The sequence below is a fragment of the Neltuma alba genome, unplaced genomic scaffold (assembly GCF_004799145.2).
Source record: "Neltuma alba isolate B1F8T4 unplaced genomic scaffold, ASM479914v2 tig00002744_pilon, whole genome shotgun sequence".
NCBI classification, from domain to species: Eukaryota; Viridiplantae; Streptophyta; class Magnoliopsida; order Fabales; family Fabaceae; genus Neltuma; species Neltuma alba.
Genome location: NW_021632994.1, coordinates 40,756 through 60,243, shown reverse-complemented (window position 1 = coordinate 60,243; position 19,488 = coordinate 40,756). Strand labels below are relative to the sequence as shown.

Genomic DNA, 19,488 nt, shown 5'->3' with positions numbered 1-19,488 from the left:
TCATATATTGCCTCTTGCAAAGCAAGTGGTAGAGTGTCAAGGTCTACCACTTGCTCTTTGTACCGTTGGACATGCCATGGCTAACAAGGTAACTCCCAATGAATGGAAGCGTGCTATAGATAATTTGTGGAGTTATCCATCAAAGGTCCAACGTATTGTTGAAAATGTCTATTACTTGCTTGAGTTTAGTTATGACAGATTGCCGAATAATACCTACAAATCATGTTTTTGGTATTGTGCCTTATTTCCTGAGGATTATATCTTTGAAAAACAAGATCTTTTTTTTGCTCTGGATAGCAGAAGGTTTTTTGGCTGAATTTGATTATAATATACATGAAGCACGTAAGCAAGGAGAAGATATAATTCCGAGTCTAAGGGACGCTTGCTTATTGGAAAATGATGTGGAAGAAGATACATTTAAGATGCATGATGTCATAAGAGACATGGCTCTCTAGGTAGCCTGTGATCATGGGAAAAAGGCAAAATTCTTTGCAGGAGGTGGTTTTGGGACGAGTGGCCTCAAAGTACACAATCATGCAAAGTGGAAAGAGGTAGAAAAGCTGTCAATATGGGAATCGGGTGAAGTGAGTATAAACTTCTCGCAAAAACCTGTGTCCTAATCTTGTTACTCTGCTTATTAGGAATACTAGTATACAAGTCTTTCCAACTGAGGTATTTGTTCTTCCATGAATTATTAGAGTACTAGACTTGTCATCTACTTATGAAATAAGAGATGTACCATCAGAAACAGGGGACTTTGAACACTTGGAACACATGAACCTATCATATACTGGTATAAGAAAATTGCCAGATGAGTTGAAGAATTTGAAGAAGCTGAGGTTCTTGTTGCTGGACGGACTAGGAGTGCTTGAATTCCCAGAAAAAGTTATATCCGGTTTGTTATCCCTTCAAGCTTTTAGAACGACAGGGTCGGAAGTTCAAGGGATTGATGAAAATGTGTTGTTGGATGAGCTAGAAGGCTTAGATCATCTTCAAGATATGCGCATATCTATCTTTAACATATCCTCTATTGGAAAAATATTGATCTCCTCAAAATTGCAAAGGTGCATGTGTGAGTTATTTGTTGAAGGAGTAAGCTCACCACTCCATGACTTGTTCTCATCACTTGAAAAGATGGAGCATCTGGAAGCATTAAGGGTTTATGATTCCGAAGCTGTGGATATTCCGACGCGCTCATTGTGGGGGCATGATTATATAATCACCCTTTGAGAGTTGGTTCTCAATGGGTGCGGTAATATAGTTGACTTGAATTGGCTTATACGTGCTCGAAACCGTGAAGTCCTTTACATAAGCGATTGTGATTCATTGGTTGAAGTTGTGACTGCAGATTTTGGGACTGCTGACATTGAGAGAGTGAAAAGCAACCTATTTTCGAGTCTCACTTATCTTCGTTTGCGATTTCTGAGTAACTTAAGAAGCATTTGTAGAATGCCATTACAGTTTTCTTGTTTGAAGGTGATTCGAGTAGCAAAGTGCCCCAATTTGAAGAAGCTACCATTTAATTCTCAAAGTGCATTGAAAAGCCTACAACGCTTTTCAGTATATCCTGATCAGTTGTTGGATCAAATGGAATGGGAAGACGAAGCAACCAAGCATCTTCTTTCATCAAAAAGGTAATATTTCTGCCAAGTAAACGGAATCGGTTAAAGGCTTTAGAGTAAAGTTATTCTTACTTTAGAAATGCTAATGCTTTCTTATTGGTCACCCAAGCACTGCATGCATATAAACATTTATCATAAGATTATAATGTCTGTGAATAATTTATTTTCCAATATTTCATATGGATCGTTGGACTTGAATTTCACAACGTTTTAAAATTCCAGAATTTTTAATTAAAGTACGCACAGCATAGTTCAACCAAAAAAGTACAAATAACATGTATGAAAATTTTGATATTGTCACGGTTATCTCCATATGTCTTGTTTCTGCACTTCTATATAACTGCGGGGAAAATGAAGAGAAATGGTAAATTTGTATGTCTTTTGATATATAAATCTGCATGTGGTCTCTGTACCCAAAAAAAAAAAAAAAAAACCTCCATTTGTTCTTTTATTTGGTTTGAAGTTTTTGGTTTTCGTGCCTTGATTCTTTTCGGATTGGGTCTTTGTCTGGTCCGTTTCTATTATTTAATTAAAAAAATTTAATGAGTATTTGGCCAAAAAAATTGTATGAATATAATTCTTTTTTCCTTCCAAATTAAAACCATAAAGCTATTATATGCAATAAATTTATTGAAACTTATATAAGGAATGTAAAATGGTTTAATTTTTCAAAATTTGTGAATAATTATTTAGTTTATTAATATAATTAATGAAACATACTTCAATGTCCCAACATTGAATTCTAAGCCGTGGTCAAGATCTACTATTTTAGTAAAAAGGGAAAAGATATATACACACAAATTCTTTTTTTATATATTTTTAAAAAACTACATATTTCTTTCTTATTAAGAAAGTTACATATATATTGCACACACACATGTTAAATTATACTACTTTTAGTCCTAATTATAAAACTTTATTTATAGTCGACTAACTTTGTTTTATAATTAAAAGCGGATGTAGTATTTACAAATAATGTGATGATATTTTGTTTTGAAAAGCAACACAAGAGAAAATTTACAAGAGACTAGCGGGCATCAAACCAATCCGTAACAAATTTATTGATTTATAGAATATGAAAAAGAATACTATCAAAGTATTAATTATTCCTCTTCATCTGCTGCAGTAGCGTTCTTTTTTACCAAGAGCCTTCGCTGATGATTCCCCCCCCCCCCCCCCGGGCTAAACTTTGCATGCAGGGGGACGGACGCAGACGAAAAATGGGGACTTGTGAGTACCATTTATTGATATTACAGCGCCATGTGGTTTGAGTTTCAATTGAATATGCATCATCAAGACATCAACTGCAATGATTAATATCTAATTTACGAATGAAAATTAAGTCTTTACTTTTATGAAGGGCACAAGTTTCTGCCTGAATTTGCTATGTTATATTGACAGCAAGATATTTAATTTGCTGAGTTTCTCATATAATCCAAATCAATCAACATAGCTTGAAGTCCATGATTGATGAAAAGATGGTTATGTAACATTTTTGCGTTTAGGATCTCCAAATTGCTTTGACTGAGACATTCGTCTCACTCCTTTCCTCCCCCCCCCCCCCCAACAAAAAGTTAGCAGCTGCCTTTGAAGCAGAACGAACAAGGAAAGCGCCGGATTTTCAGAAGCTATTGTGAAGAGTAGCATCGCCTCCACTATTTATTATGCTTTGATTTCATTGTAATAGTGCCACATTAGGGATATGAATCACTTGCATGACTTATTATTAATTTTAGTTGTTTTTGTGTTTACCGTAGTGAAAGACTTTGTTCGTCACGGCAAATGTTGTTTCTGGATTATCATTATGTTTCTGGCTAATTCTGTTTTGTTTTAGCTTGTGCCTTTGTAAGATCCATTTTTATTATTTAATTGAAAAAAGTTTAATGAGTATTAGGCCGAGAAAAGAGTGCCATGAATAATTCTTTTTCATGCCTAATTAAAACCATTAATCTATTATATGCGATAAATTTATTAAAACTTATAATTTGTCTCAGTTTTCAATCAGGTCCCTAAGCTTTTCTTTTTTTCCTTTTCTTTTTATTGGGTTCTTTAGCTTTACACCGTTAAGTCCGTTAGTCCCTAAAATGAAAAACTGTTAAGTAAGCATTGACGGTATTACTTTTACTGTTAAATAATTTTATTATATGTTTTTTTCTTTTTTTTTTCCATAGTAAATTTTTGTAGATTCATTCTGATGGTCCGCTCCCAGGAAATCTCTGCCACTTCATATCCTATGGCCATCTACGGTTTCGCATTCGCACTGCCTCCTTTTCATAAATCTAATCCCCATTCACTTCCTCCATATAGCTCCCTTACCTAATGACTTTCTGGCAAACTATTTTCCTCTCTCCGATTAACCTTCGTCCAGTGTCCTATGAAAGCCTTGAGCTCAAAGCCATTTTCTTCTTCTCTCACCTGCTCTTCAAGTTATTCCATGCTTCTATCCCTGCGGGAAAGTAAAGATTTCTCGATTTGTCTAAATTCTGGTGATGTTTTCCATCTCGCTTTGATGATGAGTTGCCATTTTGAACGATGGAAATTTCGCTTGATTCCTTGATCTTGTTTTGCATTGTCTGCAGGTAATAGGAATAGTAGATGGTGACTGTAGTTTCCTTGTTTTAGTGGTCTCCTTGAGTTTTCTAGAAAAGAAAAGAATTTTATCAACCCGATTTGCACAATGTGAATTTTGGTTCCACTTGTAATTGTGACACACGCTTCTTTTGGTAAATTCATATTCATTGAGTTCTGAAGATGAAGTAAACCTGCACAAATTTAGTACTCCAAAGAGATAGTTTGCCTGAAATAATAGAGACGATGGAAATGGTTGTAGAGCTCCTTTCCTTCTTTGTTAATTTTCCCTCTCCCATGCAGCGGAAAAAGATGCACAAAGTGAGCCTCATTCCTGTATCTGTTTCTTTTTCAATCTATGACGCCAAAATAGTCTTTTTATAATTGTAATATTTTGCCCTCAATTTCCTGGAGACGTAAGAACAATTTGACGATTTTCAGGGACGTTAGATGAATAACTTCTGTTCCTTAAGACCTGCAGGTAATTTTTCCTAAATTATTTTTTGAGTAACATTCAATATTCTAAAGAAACTTTTTTATGCATGCGACTTTCTGGAAGATTTTTCACTTGCGCTCCATATCCTAAGTTGAGGATGCACATTGCTTAAAAAAAATATTTTAGGATATTAAATGTACTAACAACTAATTTAACACATTGTGTGCTACTAAAAAAATATTTTACAGGCTTGTGAATAATCAGTAATTTTTATTATGGTAAGCCAAAGTGTATAAATTGCATTACACATATTTATGAACTAATAAGATTGAAAATTGAGAAACTTCCATTTAAATTTTATTAGGTTAAAATAAGTAATTTTTTATTAGCTCCCTCTGATTCTCTTCTAAGCAGGTATCATTAACAAAGCCCAAACACACAAATAAAGACCCAAATCAGGTGGCTGCCATGCGAATCAGTAAATTACCTTCAAACAGTGATATTTTCATGAAAGATTTCTAGAAATCTCATTCAGAAGGTATGATGGATTGAAGGGCCGCGCAAGAGCCTAGAGGAGCTCGACTAGGCGAGAATTAATGTCTTTTTATTTAAGTATTATTTTTATTATAAAATAAAATTAATTGTAAACATTTTTATATATTTATATTTAATCATATTATTTTAATAATGGCAGGTCCAGTTGTAATTGCACTATTGCCTCGACCGATTGAATGATGAATCCAATTTTCAATAAAATGTTATCCCTGGGTAAAATTACATCCCGATTTCTATTTCTTAAGTCATTTTCCCTGAAAATAAATTCCAACATGATATATATATTCAACTAAATTTGTACATAGTAGCTAATAATCGTATGGATTATAATTCTGAAAATATATCTGTTTAATCAATGTAAAATCCCCTTCTCATAGACAGAAAAAATATAAAGTTACTTATAATTTTAAGATTTCCTGCTTGTGCAAATTAGTCGATCGATGCTCCCCATCCAGGAGTATATATAGTTTGAATGAGAGATTATGTTTGTATAAAGATTAGTTTATTTCAGGTAATTTTACACTGAATAATGTAAATATTTGGGGGGGAAAACTGGTTTCACAAAGTATAAAAGATTCCAAACTAATCCGGATTAGTTTGGGGACGTTATCACGGCTGAAAAACGCCTATTTTCCTGAGATACCGGATGGAGTAATCCAAAAAAGTATAAAAGATCCCCCCCGCCCCCCGCCCCCCAAGCTAAGGTGAGCAAGGAAGTCCATGTCGTCATCACATCATTGAGATTCAGAAGTCTACCGAAGATAAGCATAAAATCAAAAGGGCGGCCCACACCTTGGAAAAATTATTCAAGTCACGTGCAGTTTCGTTGTGTTTTCCATCTTTTTTTCGTCTCATTTTAAAATATAAATTATCTTTTTATTACATAATATAAATGAACAAAAGGAAAATTAAATGCCAACACATGCTAAAAAAATCTAGACCTATTCAAAATGCTCGTAGTATCAGCTGCGAGACATTACAGATTTCAAGAAGGATATCGAGATTTTAATGGAAATAACTTAGTATAATCTTGTATAGTAAAACATTTTTAAGGGATCAATACAAATTCGGCGAAGTGGCTTTTCACTCAACAAGTTAAAATATTAGCGTATAGAAATAGTATTTTCTCTTACAGGGAAGGATACCCATCAATTTAAATAAAATTTAAAGAAAACAAGGAACACTGTTTTATGCAACTTCTGATTAGTTCAAATTATCAAAGACTGTTTTCAGTAATTTTTCAAAAGTTGATGGATATGAGACCATGACGTATCAGCATGAGAGGGAAGAGGTGACAGTCATGAACATAACACATGACCGTAATCAATAATAGTTACCAAGTGATATTTTAAAATTATAAAATAAAAAAATTTAATAACAGATTAGTGGCGAAAATTTTCGTCACCAATTTGTAACGGAATTTTCTATCACAAATCCGTCACTATTTTGTGACAGAATTTTTACGAAATATCCGTCACTAATTAATAACGGAAATTAATGACGAGAAATTTCTGTCACTAGTTTCAATCGCTAGCCTGTTAGTAATTAGTGATGAAATTTTAAATTCTGTCACTAACTATTTAGTGAAAGTGAAATTAGTGACACAAATTCCGTCGCTAACTAAATTTTATTACTAATATATTACTAATTTTGATTAATGATAGAAATTTCGTTATTATATTCCGTCGCTAATTTATTATTATTATTTTTACAGTGATTTAGTTATAACATACTGCCGGATGATATTTACAAATCATGCTTTTTGTATTGTGCCTTATTCCCTGAGTGTTATAGCTTCATCAGCGAACAGTAACGAAACATAGCGACAGAATAATATTTGGTCAGTAACAAGATGTTGTTTTTTTTTTTTTTTAATTGTGTGATGTGCCACTTCTATTCAAAACCATACCCTTTTTGTGTAAAATATTTGAGCTTTTTCAAGATAACATTCAACAATCTAAATTTTTTTTCAACAAAACCTGGTATGTTAAAATAATCTTTTGTGCACTCATCATAGAAAAATATTTTTTTAATAACAGCTAGTATCTAGCAAGTTACGCGTTGAAGTATATGTTGGTATAAAGATTATTTTATTTCAAGTAATTTTATACCCTCTAATGTAAATACTTGAGGAGTACGGGCCAAAAAACCCAAAAAAACAAAACCGGGTTCACAAAGTATAAAAGAATTTTTCTTCTTAACTAAGGTGACCGCTGAGGTCCATTTCATTATCACATTATTGATATTGAAAAGTCTACTAAAGATAAGCATGAAATCAATAGTGGATTATAATGGAAACAAGTCTGGCGACGCCTGTTCCTATAAAGGCTCCAAAAAAAACTCAGCTTTGCGGGCACAAGAGAAAAAGTTAGGGGTCCACACCTTTGAAAAATTATATTTGAGTCACATGCAGTTTTGTTGTCGTCTCCTTGTCCTAGAAAAGTTGATACTGATGAGTTACGGGTTGCTTTGCAGAGGCCTTGCAATTTGTGGGTTCCACATGTTGTTTTCCATCTTTTGTTTTTTTTTTTTTTTTGGGTCCTTTCTAGCAACTTGTTCTGTCTGTTTTCCCCATCTTTTCGGTCTCTTCCACCTTTTTGATTACATAATATAGAGAAACAAAAGGAAAATTAAATGCCAAAATATGCTTCAAAAATCTAAAATCTATTAATGCTAGTGGTGTCAACTGCAGGACATCACGGATTTGAAGAAGGATAACGAGATTTTTATGGAAATAACCTAGTAAAATCCTGTCGAGTAAAACATTTTTAAGGGATCAATACAAATTCCACGAAGTGGTTTTTCACTCAATAAATTAAAATATTAGCATATAGAAATATTATTTTCTCTTACAAGGAAGGATACCCATCAATTTAAGTAAAATTTCTGCGGAGGATTCCTGTGTGACAACAATGACCAATGGATTCGTGGATTTAGCTGCAAGTTGACAACAGTTCCCCCTCCGATTGCTGAACTAATAGGATTTATCCATGGTCTCAGTATTTGCTGGACTAAAAAATATAGGAAAATTTTCCTCTTTTCTGATTGTATAACTGCTGTTAATTTTGCTATTAGAGGCTGTGACATTGATCATCCTTTCAAAGATGTTATAGATAATGTTAGACTTTTATTGAATAGGGATTGGCAGGTCATAATCTCTCATGTTTACAGAGAGAATATGGTCATGGGTGATAGGCTAGCAAAGTTCTTGCATAGGATAGAAGGAAATTTTTCGCTCTTTGATTACCCTTCCCCTCTTAATCAGTAGGTGGAGGTTGGTAAAGGATATGATTGTTGGCAGTCTTATGTTCTCTGATTTTTTTTTCCCAGTTAGTTATATAGTTCTTATTCCAAAAAAAGAAATTAAAAGAAAACAAGGAACGCCGTTTTATGCACGTTCCGAGTAATTCAAATTATTAAAAACTGTTTTCAGTAATTTCTCAAAAGTTGGGTTGGGTCATCCACTTCAATAATTGTCCTCCAAGCTCTCTCCAACTGATAGCCAAACATTGCTATTCGCCGTTCATTGCATCTCTGCCTTCTTCTCAATTTCTATATCCACTACTTCTTTGGTGCATCTAAACCAAACCATGGCCGAATTTATTACTCCAGTCATTGACGTCCTAACTCGTTTGTGCGGTTGTTGCGCCAAATGGGCAGATCCAATATGCAATCTAGGAGACAACCTCATCTCTTTGAGAAATGCTTCTAACCAACTCAATGACATGTATCTTGATGTCAAGATGAAGGTCGCAACGGCAGAGAAGGTTCCAGATCCAGAGCTGACGGTTTTGAATCAAGTAAGGGGTTGGATGGGCAGAGTAGAAGTCCTACAAAATGATGTCCAGGCCATTCTACAGCAAGGTGATCAAGAAATACAATCCAAGTGTTTTGGAGAGTGTTGTCCCAAGAATTGTTGGGCTAGCTACAAGCTACACGAGGACGTTACCCAGAAGCTGAGTGATGTTGATGATCTTATAAGCAATGGGCATTTTGATGTTGTCGCAGAAAAGTTTGCTCGTGATCAGTTTGACGAACTTCCTGTGGACAAGGCGGTGGGTATAGAATCAACATTTGAGGAGCTACGTTCATGCTTTGAGAACAACCGAGTGGGCATCGTTGGTTTGTATGGGATGGGTGGGGTAGGCAAAACAACTCTACTGAAGAAGTTCAACAATGATTGCCTCTCAACAATGCCACAATATGCAGTCATCTGGGTTGAGGCATCTAAAGATGTAGATCCAGGAAAAATACAAGAAGACATTAGGAAGAAATTACGCATCGGAGATGATATTTGGAATAACAAGACAGGGGATGACAGAGCTCGTTTGTTATACAATATCTTGAAGAATAAGAAATTTGTGTTGTTAGTAGATGATGTGTGGGAAAGGATTGACTTGTTGAAATTAGGGGTTCCTTCTCCTAAAAATCTTGAATGTAAGATAATATTCACAACTCGGTCACAAGAGATATGCGGCCAAATGGATGCACAGAGAAGCATAAAAGTAAAGTGCCTCACGTTTGAGTGTTTGACAAAGCATTTGAGTTGTTCAAGGAGAAAATGGATGAAAAGACTCTTGAAAACCCTCATATATTGACTCTTGCAAAGCAAGTAGTGAAAGAATGTCAAGGCCTACCACTTGCTCTTTGTACCGTTGGACGTGCCATGGCTAACAAGGTGACTCCCAATGAATGGAAGCGTGCTATAGAAATTTTGAGGAGTTATCCATCAAAAGTCCAAGGTATTGTTAATGATGTGTATTACTTGCTTGAATTTAGTTATGACAGACTGCCGGATGATACTTACAAATCATGTTTTCTGTATTGTGCCTTATTCCCTGAGGATTACAACTTTAAAAAACAAGAGCTTATTTTGCTCTGGATAGCAGAAGGTTTTCTGGCTAAATTTGATTATAATATACATGAAGCACGTAAGCAAGGAGAAGATATAATTTTGAGTCTAAAAGATGCTTGCTTATTGGAAAATGGTGTGGAAGAAGATACATTTAAGATGCATGATGTCATAAGAGATATGGCTCTTTGGGTAGCTTGTGATCATGGGGAAAACGCAAAATTCTTTGCAGGAGATGGTTTTGGGACTAGTGGCCTTGAAGGGTGCAATCATGCAAAGTGGAAAGAGGTAGAGAAGCTGTCAATGTGGGGTAGGGGTGAAGTGAGTACAAACTTCTCACGAAAACCTCATTGTCCTAATCTCGTTACTCTGCTTATTAGGAATACTACGATACAAGTCTTTCCAACTGAGCTTATTAGGAATACTACGATACAAGTCTTTCCAACTGAGGTATTTGTCCTTCCAAGTACTCTCAGAGTTCTAGACTTGTCATCTAGTTATGGAATAAGAGATCTACCATCAGAAATTGGGGACTTTGTAAACCTCGAACACATGAACCTATCCAATACTCATATAAGGAAATTGCTAGAGGAGTTGAAGAATTTGAAGAAGCTGAGGTTCTTGTTGCTGGACGGACATGGAGACCTTGAATTCCCAGAAAAAGTTATATCCTGTTTGTTAGCCCTTCAAGCTTTTAGCGCGATATGGAAGCAAGTTCGAGGGATTGATGAAAATGTGTTGTTGGATGAGCTAGAAGGCTTAGAGCATCTTCAAGATATGCGCATATCTGTCTTTAGCAAATCCTCTATTGGAAAAATAGTGATCTCCTCAAAATTGCAAAGGTGCATGTGTAAGTTATTTGTTAAAGGAGTAAGCTCACCACTCCATGACTTCTTCTCATCACTTGGAAAGATGGAGCATCTCGAAACATTAGATCTTAGGGATTCCAGAGCTGGGGATATTCCGAGGTGCTCATTTTGGGGGCATGATTATATAATCACCCTTCGAGAGTTGGTTCTCTATCGGTGCGGTAATATAGTTGACTTGAATTGGCTTATACATGCTCCAAACCTTGAAGTCCTTCTAATAAGCTATTGTGATTCATTGGTTGAAGTTGTGAGTGCAGATTTTGGGACTGCTGACATTGAAAGAGTGAAAAGCAATCTATTTTCTAGTCTCACTTTTCTTAATTTGCGATTTCTGAGTAACTTAAGGAGCATTTGTAGAGTGGCATTACAGTTTCCTTGTTTGAAGGAGATTCATGTAGGAAAGTGCCACAATTTGAAGAAGCTCCCATTTAACTCTCAAAGTGCATTGAATAATCTACAACATTTTATTTTGGGATATGATGATGATCAGTGGTTGCGTGAATTGGAATGGGAAGACGAAGCAACCAAGCATCTTCTTTCATCAAAATATGAATGGTAATATTTCTGTCAAGTAAACGGAGTCAGTTAAAGGCTTTAGAGTAAAGTTATTCTCACTTTACAAATGCTAATGTTTTCTTATTGGTCACCTAAGCACTGCATGCATATAAATATTTATCATGAGATTATAATGACTGTGAATAATTTATTTTCCCAATATTTCATACGGATCGTTGCACTTGAATTTCACAGCATTTTAAAATTTCTAGAATTTTTAATTAAAGTACGCACAGTATATTTCTAAGCCGTTTTCAAGATCTAATATTTTTGTAAAATAGTAAATGATATTTGCGTACAAATTCTTTTTTATATATTTTAAAAAACTACATGTTTCTTTTTTGGTAACAAAATTGCATATATATTATTGCACGCACATATGTTAAATTATATATACAAATAATGAAATGATATTTTATTTTGAAAAGCAACACGTAAGATAAAATTTACAATAGACTAACGGGCATTAAATCAATCCCTAGGAAATTTATTGATTCATAGAATATAAAAAAGAAATATCAAAGCATTAATTATTCTTCTTAATCTGCTGCAGTAATTTTTTTTTTTTTATACCAATAGCCTTCGCTGATTAATTTTTTTCCCCCGCTAAACTTTGCATGCAGGCATGCAGCACCTGATTTATGGATGATGAGTACCATTTATTGATATTACAGCGCTACGTCGTTTGGGTTTCAATTGAATATGCATCATCAAGACATTAACTGCAATGATTAATATCTAATTTTCGAACGAAAATTAAGTATTTACTTTTATATATTCCTCCATTCTTTACTTTTATGAAGGGCACAAGTTTCTGTATGAACTTGCTATGTTATCTTGACATCAAGATATTTAATTTGCAGAGGTACTTATATAATCCAAATCAATCAACATGGCTAGAAGTACATGATTGATGAAAATATGGTTATTGTACCATTTTAGCGTTTAGGATCTCCAAATGGTTTTGACTGAAACATTTGTCTCACTCCTTTTCCTTTTTCTTTTTGTTTTTTTTTTCCTTTTTCATTTCTAAACATTTGTTTAGGCTCCGAAGGTTTAGAAGCTACTACGGAGAGTAGCATCGCCTCCTTGTAATATTGCCATATTAGGGACATGAATCAGTTGCATGACTTATTATTAATTAATTCTTTTTCATGCCTAGTTAAAACCATTAAGCTATTATATGCAATAAATTTATTAAAACCTATATATGGAATAAAATGATTTATCAAGTTTTCGAAATTTGGAATAATTAATTAGTTTGTTAATATAATTAAGGAAAAACTAGGTTGGAGATCTCTATAGTTTGCCTCAGTTTTCAATCAGGCCTTTTTTTCTCCCCTTTTGACTGGGTCATTTAAGTTGACACCGTTAAGTCGCTTAGTCCCTAAAATTAAAAACTGTTAAATAAATATTGACAGTATTACTGTTACTGTTAAATAATTTTATTGTATGTTTTTTTTCCATGGTAAATTTTTGTAGATTCATTCTGACCTCAAGTAAGTTACTGATGCTATAGCATAAGGCCCGCTCCCAGGTAATCTCTGCCGCTTCATATCCTACGGCCATCTACGGTTTCGCATTCGCACTGCCTCCTTTTCATAAAACTAAAATCTAATCCCCATTCACTTCCTCCACATAGTTTCCTTACCTAATGACTTTCTGGCAAACTATTTTCCTCTCTCCGATTAACCTTCGTCCAGTGTCCGATGAAAGCCTTGCGCTCAAAGCCATTTCCTTCTTCTCCTCCTACTCTTCAAGTTATTCCATGCTCCTATGCCTTTGGGAAAGTAAAGATTTCTCGCTGCTGCCCAAATTCTGATGAAGTTTTCCGTCTAGCTTCGGTGATGAGTTGCGATTTTGGACGATGGAAATTTTGCTTGATTCCTTGATTTTGTTTATGCATTTTCTACAGGTAATAGGTATAGTAGATGGTGACTGTAGTTTTCTTGTTTTAGTAGTCTCCTTGATTTTTCTGGAAGAGAAAAAAATTTTATCAATTCGATTTACACTGTGAATTTTGGCTCCACTGGTAATTGTGACACGGTTTTTTTTTTTGGGGTAAATTCATATCCATTGAGTTCAAAAAATGAAGTAAAACTGCACAAATTTAATACTTCTCTCTGCCGCATGCCCTCAACTAAGATCAAACCATTGATCTAGATTCCCGAAAGCTCAGGGAAGCAGTGGTTCGAACTTCGAAATGATTTTGGCGAAGCTAGTTTTGAAGTTGTGGCCAAGAAAGTTGTTTTTCTTTGACAACTAATCTCCAAGTGTGTTGAGGAATTTCTCATCGGAGAAACTCGAAGCCACCAACGAATACTCATCCAACAGAGATGGAGGACGATCGGAGTCCGAGCTAGGTTCACTTCGCTCGCCGAAAATGGTGCAGAATTTCAATGAGACAGATGAGAAATAGCCGTCGGCGGCTAAATGCAGCCATAATCGCTGCAATTTCTTCTATAGCAGAACGAAGGAGGAATGAACAGAGATATTGAGCAATGAACGAACAAAGAAGGAGGAAGGAGGGTTTTGGTGAAACTTTTGGGATTGTGGGGGGAAAGAGATAGATAACGGTCATTAGTTAAGGGACTAATAGATCTAATTGTGTAAAGTGAAAAGATCGATTCCTTTTTTTTTTTTTTTTTCGGTGGAGGGTTGGCGGGCATTAGGGACTAGATTCAAAACCGAGGCAAATTATAAGAACTTGTAAATTAGTTTTCCTTGTATATTAAACTCTATATACATAACACACATATATGCTAAGTTATATATAAAAATAATATAATGATATTTTATTTTGAAAAGCGGCACATAAGAGAAAATTTACAAAAGAGTACGGGCGATGATGTTGATTTTCTTAATTTCTGGGGATAATGACTCTTACATGTTCCACCTCTTGGAGCTGCATTAATTTGTTACTTCCTGGTGTCAATTATGTCTGTGAAACATATCCAACTTTGTTCTCTGATATCCAAGGTTCCTTGAGTCCAAGAAAGGCGGAAGCAATCCTATTTGACGTATGCCACATAATAAAATAAATCCCCTCTAACTTTTCTCCTGTTCTCCAATCCAATCGCGTCTAAGTGCTAAATTTCCAATATCAAGGCAGCAGCCAAGTGATTCAGACGGAAGCCTATTGGCAGCACCAAACTAGATGATAGGACTCCTGGAAAATTCAAGCTGACTTATTCTAGGAGGCAGAAACGTGGCAGCGAAGATTAAGGGATTCATGATTTAATGTTGCTGATTATTTATTTTATTTGTGATTTTTAAATTCCTATTTTCTTGGTTGGTTAGTTAGTTGCTAGATAAGTGGGATTAGCTCACTCAAATTTAGGAGCAGTACTTGAATTCGTTTCCACATTCTTCTCTCTGTAACCATTATAAATTGGCACCATGCCTTTGGAATAAGATCATGGAATATTTTCAGAGAGTATTACATTTTTGTGGGAGATCCTCCTAGGTCTATTCACAAGTGAGTGTGAGATCCTTGCCTTACTTGTCAGTAGAAGAATTTTTCTGTTTCTTTTTTCTGTTCTTTATCTTTATTATTTAAATCCTCTGATTCGGTCTCTACCAATTTGGCATCAGAGCCATGGTTGAAACCAGATCCTCACGCAACACGCTGCCACCGGAGAATCCGTTTGCCGGTGACCACGATCCCTTGAATACCATAGCTGCGCGTCTACAAACGCTGGAAGTTTTGGCAGACCGAGTGGCTAGCCTGGAAGCTGCAACTGATCGGAACCGAAGAAGAAGCTTCCAACGGTCACACTGGGAAGCCGATAGCGAAGATGACCCTGAATCAGCCCTTCGTCGCCACATGCCGTACACAAAAATTGACTTTCCAAAATTCAGCGGTGGAGACCCTAGAGGGTGGATCTTGAAAGCTGAGAAATATTTCAGGTACTACGAAACACCCGAGGAGATGAAAGTAGATGTTGCCTCAATGTATCTGGAAGGAGACGCTTTGGACCTATTTTCATGGATCAATACCGAGAGGACGCTTCTTTACTGGGATGAACTCGTGAAGATTTTACAGGAAAATTATGGGCCACCAGAGTACCAAAACCCAGATGAATACCTTTGTGGTATACGACAGACAGGAACGGTGCAGGATTACCGTGCTGAGTTTGCTCGACGATCTGCGCATGTGAGAAACTGGCCGGAACATTGCTTGTTAGGCGTCTTCATTAATGGCCTCAAAGAGGAGCTTAAGTCGGACGTCCGAATCCATAAGCCACGAACCGTGTATAAAGCCACCAGCCTTGCTATGGAATATGAGAAGAAGATGAAATCTGCTATTGGGCCTAAGCCCAATCACTATTCCAGGTTCAATCCACCGCCCTACAGCTCCAAAGACCTTAAGCCCAACTCAGCCAACACGAGCAGAACCATGGGTGCGTCAATTTCAGGCACCAAACCAGTCCCCTCGGCCGCGGCTCTCGAGCAACAACGAAGGAGGGAGAAAGGCCTATGCTACCGGTGCGGCGAGCCCTTCCGTCCAGGTCACCATTGTGCTGGGTCCTTCTCTTTAATGGAAATTGCTGAAGAGGGAGAGACCGTGATGCCTCCCCTAATTGAAGAGGTCGACGCCGAGGCAGAAGTGGCAGATGCTGAGATTTCCTTCAACGCTATACTGGGCAAAGCCTCTGCTTCCACCATGCGTTTACAAGGAACCCTTCGTGGCAGAGATGTTCTTGTATTGGTTGATAGTGGATCCACGCACAATTTTGTGTCAGATTCGATAGTGAATGAATTGAATCTTCCCGTACAGCAGGTGCAACCATTCGGAGTCCAGATTGGCAATGGTAGCACAGTTAAATGTCATCGAGTTTGCTCAGCTCTAGAGGTGAAAATTTCAGATTTAATCATCCAGCAAGACTTCTTCCCCTTCTCATTAGGTGGTACTGACTTGGTCTTGGGGATCAAATGGTTAGCTTCCTTGAACACAATTCAAGCTAATTGGAATGAAATGTTCATGATATTTTGGTTGAATGGGAGGAAATACAAGCTGCAAGGGGTGACTTCAAAGCCCAGGACGGAGGTACAGTTGCAAAGTTTGCTATTAACACATGATTCTGGAGAGGCCGAAGTGTTAAATGTTGAGACAGTATGCCACGAATTCTCAAAAGTCTTCGAGGAACCCTCTACCCTACCTCCTGCATGAGGTCAATACCACTCCATTCCCTTAAAGACAGATGCAAATCCGCCTAATTTGAGGCCCTATCGGTACCCCCACTCCCAGAAGAATGAGATTGAAGCCCAAGTCAATGATTTACTGAAACGCAGATTTATTCGTCCCAGCTCCAGCCCCTTTGCCAGTCCGTTTCTTTTGGTGAGCAAAAAGGATGGTTCTTAGCGCCTTTGCATTGATTACCGCCGTCTAAATCAAATCACCATTCCAGATAAGTACCCAATTCCCAATATTGATGAGTTGCTAGATGAATTACATGGAGCTGCGTACTTTTCTAAAATAGATTTAAGGTCCGGTTATCACCAGATACTTGTTCTGCCTTCTGATATTCATAAAACTGCTTTTCGTACTCACTCAGGGCATTACGAATTTGTAGTTATGCCATTTGGCCTTACTAATGCCCCGGCGACTTTTCAGTCAGTCATGAATGATTTATTCAGACCTTATCTAAGGAAGTTTGTGTTAGTCTTTTTCGATGATATCTTGGTGTACAGTTCCTCTGCGCAGCAGCACCTAGAACATCTTCAAGTTGTTCTGCAGATTTTACAGAAGCATTCCTTCTATGCTAATGCCAAAAAATGCTTCCTGGGACAAACCAGGATTGACTACCTAGGCCATATCGTTACAAGAAATGGAGTAGAGGTAGTTCCAGAAAAAATTGCAGCAATTATATCTTGGCCGTCCCCTTCAAATGTTAAGGAGCTGCGGGGTTTTTTGGGACTCACAGGCTATTACCGGCGTTTCGTGAAAAATTATGGGCTGATAGCACGACCGTTGACGGAATTGACCAAGAAGAATGCTTTCTCATGGTCAGGACGAGCTCAGTCTGCATTTGATGCTCTTAAGGAGGCTTTGACTACAGCACCAGTCTTAAGATTGCCTGACTTCAATCTACCTTTTATGATTGAATGTGATGCTTCCATGGATGGGATAGGGGCAGTCCTTATTCAAGAAGGGCATCCGATAGCCTATTTCAGCAAGGGTTTCTCCATTTCAAACAGATTTAAGTCAGCCTATGATAGGGAGTTGTTGGCATTAGTACTGGCCATTCAAAAATGGAAGCACTACCTTCTGGGACACCATTTTACTATACAGACGGATCACTGCAGCCTCAAACACCTGCTAGAACAGAAGATTGTGACCAACACCCAACAGAGGTTGCTCATTAAATTACTACCATTCAATTTTTCCATTGTGTATAAATCTGGGAAGCATAATGCAGCTGCTGACTCTCTTTCTAGAAGACCCCAACCAACTGAATTCTTCCAATTAGTAGTCCCTATGGTGGATGATTTGGCACGCCTTCCTCAGGCCTTACTAGATGATCCGGACACCAAGGCCATAATAGACGACCTGCAGCAAGCGCCTAATTCAACTTCTGATTATAATATGGTAAGTGGCAGATTATATTATAAATCAAGGCTGGTCATACCCAACCAAGCTGATCTACGTGACAAACTGGTAAAGGAAGCACATGCCACCCCTACCGGAGGCCATGGGGGCTATCTCAAAACATTAAAGAGGCTGAGTGCTCATCTACACTGGAGGGGCATGAAACAGGATGTCAAACATTTTATATAGAGGTGTTCTAGCTGCCAGCAGAACAAATACCAAACTCTAGCACCTGCAGGACTCCTCCAGCCTCTCCCTGTTCCAGAACAGATTTGGGAAGACATATCACTTGATTTCATTACTGGTCTCCCCAAGTCTAAGGGCTTTGATGTGATATTCGTAGTGGTGGACAGATTAAGCAAATATGTTCACTTCATGGCCTTGTCACACCCTTATACTGCTAAAGCAGTAGCTCAGTTGTTCTGCAAAGAAGTAGTCCGTCTGCACGGAATGCCCCGCTCCATTGTCTCTGATCGAGATTCTCTTTTCCTAAGCATGTTTTGGCAAGAGTTATTTCGTTTGAGCAAAACTCATTTAAATATGAGCACTGCATACCATCCCCAATCCGATGGTCAAACAGAGGTGGTAAACCGTTGTCTTGAAACTTACTTAAGGTGTTTTACTCATGAACAACCAAAAAAATGGAGTGAATTTCTATGTTGGGCTGAGTACTCCTTCAACACAAGTTACCATGTTGCTGCGGACAACACCCCATTCAAGCTTGTATATGGAAGGGAACCGCCCCCACTAGTTCCCTACGTCAAGGGTGAGACTGCAGTAGCGGACTTGGAAGAACAACTAGAACTTCGGGATGACATGCTGAAGGTTTTGCGTGAAAACCTACTCAAAGCACAGAACCGCATGAAGATACAAGCTGATCGCCACCGCCGCGACTTGCAATTTGCACCAGGGGATGCAGTATGGTTAAGACTTCAGCCTTATCGCCAAAAATCATTATCCAAGAGGCGGTTTGACAAGCTGTCACCCAGATTTTTCGGTCCCTACAAGGTCCTTCGTCGCATTGGGAATGTAGCCTATGAATTAGAGCTCCCACCTGCGGCAAAAATTCACCCCATATTCCATGTCTCCCTTTTACGACCTGCTTTGGGGCAAGACTTACCTTCAGTTCCAGCACCGCTGCCTTTATCTTCAAATATGGAATTACTGCTCACTCCTTCACAAGTGCTGCAGCATCGCTGGACAACCCACGGGATCCTGGAATTATTAGTACAATGGACAGATAAACCGATCGAAGAAGCCACTTGGGAAGATTATGATTTGCTTGCTGCACAATTTCCTCAGTTCCGACTTGAGGACAAGTCGTTTTTCCGGGAGGGAAGTAATGATAGGACTCCTGGAAAATTCAAGCTGACTTATTCTAGGAGGCAGAAACGTGGCAGCGAAGATTAAGGGATTCATGATTTAATGTTGCTGATTAT

General features: G+C 37.4%; 2 protein-coding genes across 2 annotated transcripts; both read left to right on the top strand.

The window, feature by feature from the left end:
- Positions 1–8,771: 8,771 nt before the first annotated feature.
- LOC114736546 (disease resistance protein SUMM2-like) lies at positions 8,772–11,461 on the top strand. The gene is made up of 2 exons (XM_028924402.1): positions 8,772–9,708; positions 9,798–11,461. The coding sequence occupies exons 1-2, from the start codon at positions 8,772–8,774 to the stop codon at positions 11,459–11,461; spliced, it is 2,601 nt and encodes an 866-aa protein (XP_028780235.1).
- A 3,594-nt stretch (positions 11,462–15,055) lies between these two features.
- Positions 15,056–19,459, top strand: LOC114736538 (uncharacterized). The gene is made up of 4 exons (XM_028924395.1): positions 15,056–16,573; positions 16,658–16,784; positions 16,869–18,049; positions 18,239–19,459. Exons 1-4 carry the CDS (start codon positions 15,056–15,058, stop codon positions 19,457–19,459), a joined length of 4,047 nt encoding a protein of 1,348 aa, XP_028780228.1.
- Positions 19,460–19,488: the final 29 nt, after the last annotated feature.